The sequence below is a fragment of the Solanum stenotomum genome, chromosome 1 (assembly GCF_019186545.1).
Source record: "Solanum stenotomum isolate F172 chromosome 1, ASM1918654v1, whole genome shotgun sequence".
Lineage (NCBI taxonomy): Eukaryota > Viridiplantae > Streptophyta > Magnoliopsida > Solanales > Solanaceae > Solanum > Solanum stenotomum.
Window position 1 is genome coordinate 39,957,176 of NC_064282.1, and position 3,103 is coordinate 39,960,278.

The following is a 3,103-nucleotide window of genomic DNA, read 5'->3' on the forward strand; positions in this document are numbered from 1 at the left end:
TTATCCATGAATTTTTGTTGTGTAAAATTGTCAATCAACTTGTATCTAAAAATGTTCCCACGTCTTACTAGTATAATAAATAGAAAAAATACTATAAATAGTCTCTACAGGAGTAGTTCTAAAATGGTCTCTTAACTATACACTTACCACATTTAGTCTTTTAACTATTCAAAAATTTACCAGGTTTTATCCCTTAACTATACACTTACCGATTTTAGTTCCTTAAGTATGCACTTATCAGTTTTAGTCTTCTTAATATTCAAAACCTTTTTAGGTTTGGTCTTTGTCTATTTTTTTAATTCAAATATCTTAGGTTTATATTAACAGAACTCTTCGTAAAATTAAATCTTTAACCTTTTTTTAAGTTGTTTCTCAATCCATACTACTTGTTTTTCTTTCAAAGTACTCTTATGAGAATAACAATAAGTTGAACGATTCATAATGAAATTATTGAGAAAGGAAGATGTAAGTCCTAATTTTATTCAATGGAGGATAAAATGAAACATACAACTGTTGCTAATGATATGAATATGATATGTTTCTTTCTTTGGCGGTTAACGGTTCACAATCAGCGCAATTTCTTTTAATTTTATTTTTCATACAAAATTAAAATTAAGTGGTTTGATCTTATTACTCAAATTTCTTTACGTAAAATAAAATGAATAGAATAATAAATTTATATTTTTTTTAAAAAAAAAAAATTGCAAATCAACTATTTTATAAATTTAACTTCTGAAAAATTAAACAAATTCGCACAAATAAAGTCATTGGAGTACAAATTTTGGTTTTAACATGTAATAATTTTTTTCTTTTTTTTATAATAAAGTTTAGCATATTTAAGTCATTAGTAGCAATAATATTCTTCATTATATCCTGCGTCGAATAAAATTAAGACTTATATTTTCTTTCCTCGTGAATTTTATTTTGAATCGTTGAGGTTATGATTTTTTGCATAAGGATAATTTGAAGAAAAACTAGCCGGGAGAGAGAAACAACTGAAATATGGCTAAAAGGATTTAATTTCTCAAAACATAGATTTCATTAATATAAACATAATTTATTTGTATAAAAAATGGAGAGAGACAAAACCTGATAAACTTTTAAATACTTAAAGAACTAAAACCGGTAAATGTATAGTATAGAGACTAAAATATGTAAATATATAGTAAAGAGACCAAATCTGATAAGTTTTTGAATAGTTGAAGAACTAAATCCAATAATTGAATGGTTAAGGGACCATACCTACTCCTACAGCTAAGAGACTATTTATGTCATTTTCTCAAAATAAATATGATGATTAGATATGCGGACAAATTGGAGTTTTTTTTGTATAGGATTCAAATATATAAATTTTATTTATAACTTTAAGTTAAACTATTTTAGAAAATCTTCATAATAAAGAAAATAATTTATCCTTCGAATTCCTTTTCATAAATTGGTATATAAGGAGTACTTGATATAGAAACATCATTTTGCAAAGTGAAACGAATACTAGGAGGTAATTAATACAAGATGATGGATGGAACAACGAAGAAATTGTCTCAAGATGTTGCTATAGTTATTCTTTTAAGGCTCTCAGTAAAATGTCTTTTGCGATACAAGTGCGTTTCTAAAGAATATTACACTCTCATACAATCTTCCACTTTCATGGGTCTTCATTTCAACCGCATCTCAACATTAAAATATGAACTTGTCCTATTAAAACACTCCTTTAAGGAAGATATCGAGCAATATAAAACTATCTTATCTTTTCTTTCCGATGATGGTAATGATTACCTCAACCACACTTTTTTGGATCTAGATTTGCCTTATATGACATCCAGATACAGTGTTTTTCAAGATCAACTAGTTGGTCGTTGCCATGGTTTGATTGCTTTGATGAACGATATAACCACCGTGTTATTTAATCCATCAACTAGGAATTATAGGCTTCTCCCACCCAGCCCTTTTGATTGTCCCCAGGGATTACATCAATGCATCAGATCTGTTGGATTTGGTTTCGACTCAGTTGTTAATGACTACAAATTTGTTAGGATTTCTGAATTTCTCAAGGATGATCGTTATGGGTACATTGAAGAGGTAGATGAAAAAATTGAGGTTTATGAATTGGGTATTGATTGTTGGAGAGAATTGGATCATGTGGATCAAGGATTGCCCAAATTGTATTGGTCGCCTTGTTCTCAAATGTTCTACAAGGGAGCTTTTCATTGGATTGATCAAGATATAATTCTTTGTTTTGACATTAGTACTGAAATTTTTCGCAATATGAATATACCTGATACTTATCATTATTACAATGATCCGTTTTATAGCCTCATCATCTTAAATAAGTCCCTCACATTGATCTGCTACCCCAGTATATTGCCTGTGATTGATCCAACAGAAGATCTGATCGAAATTTGGATTATGAAGGATTATGATGTATATGAGTCTTGGATTAAGAAATATACACTTAGAAGTCTTTCTATGGAATGTCCGTTGGCAGTTTGGAAAGACAATTTTTTGCTTTTCCAAGGGAACAGTGGATGTTTGATATCTTATGACCTTAATTCCGATGAAATAAAAGAATTAAATTTGCATGGTTGTGAAAGAAGTATGAGAGCTGTTGTTTACAAGGAAAGCCTGGCTTCAATTCCTAGAGGAAGCGAAAACAGCACACAAGTTCACAAATTTTAGAGCAGGTATAACTCTTCATCATAAGCTGGCAATAAGTACAATCGAATATTGAACAAAATATTTCTATTATGTTCCAATGCATGCCCTTTGAAATACAAGTTTATTTTAATCTTTACCAATGCAATGTCAAGAGAGTTGTTTTTCTGTTCATTTTCACTGACTAATGGATACATAATTGCAGTGTTTAAATAATATACACGATTAGTGTGAACAATTTTCATATCAACGGGTCTTTTTATTGTAGTAGGTAGCATATTTTATTTTCAATTTTTCAGGTTCTATACTGTAAGAAAACTAATCAATAGATAAAATTTGGAGAGTGTATAGGACTTAAACGCATAATTTGTGATTAGTTAAACTTCACTAATCTTATAGCTTTAAACTTTGAGCAATTTTTCAGTTCGAATAACCAACCTTTTATATCTCA

The 3,103-nt window shown here is 29.2% G+C and overlaps 1 protein-coding gene across 1 annotated transcript; it reads left to right on the forward strand.

Moving 5' to 3' along the window:
- Positions 1 to 1,512: 1,512 nt before the first annotated feature.
- On the forward strand, positions 1,513 to 2,676 carry LOC125846932 (F-box protein CPR1-like). Its single transcript, XM_049526639.1, has one exon. The coding sequence runs from the start codon at positions 1,513 to 1,515 to the stop codon at positions 2,674 to 2,676; it is 1,164 nt and encodes a 387-aa protein (XP_049382596.1).
- Positions 2,677 to 3,103: the final 427 nt, after the last annotated feature.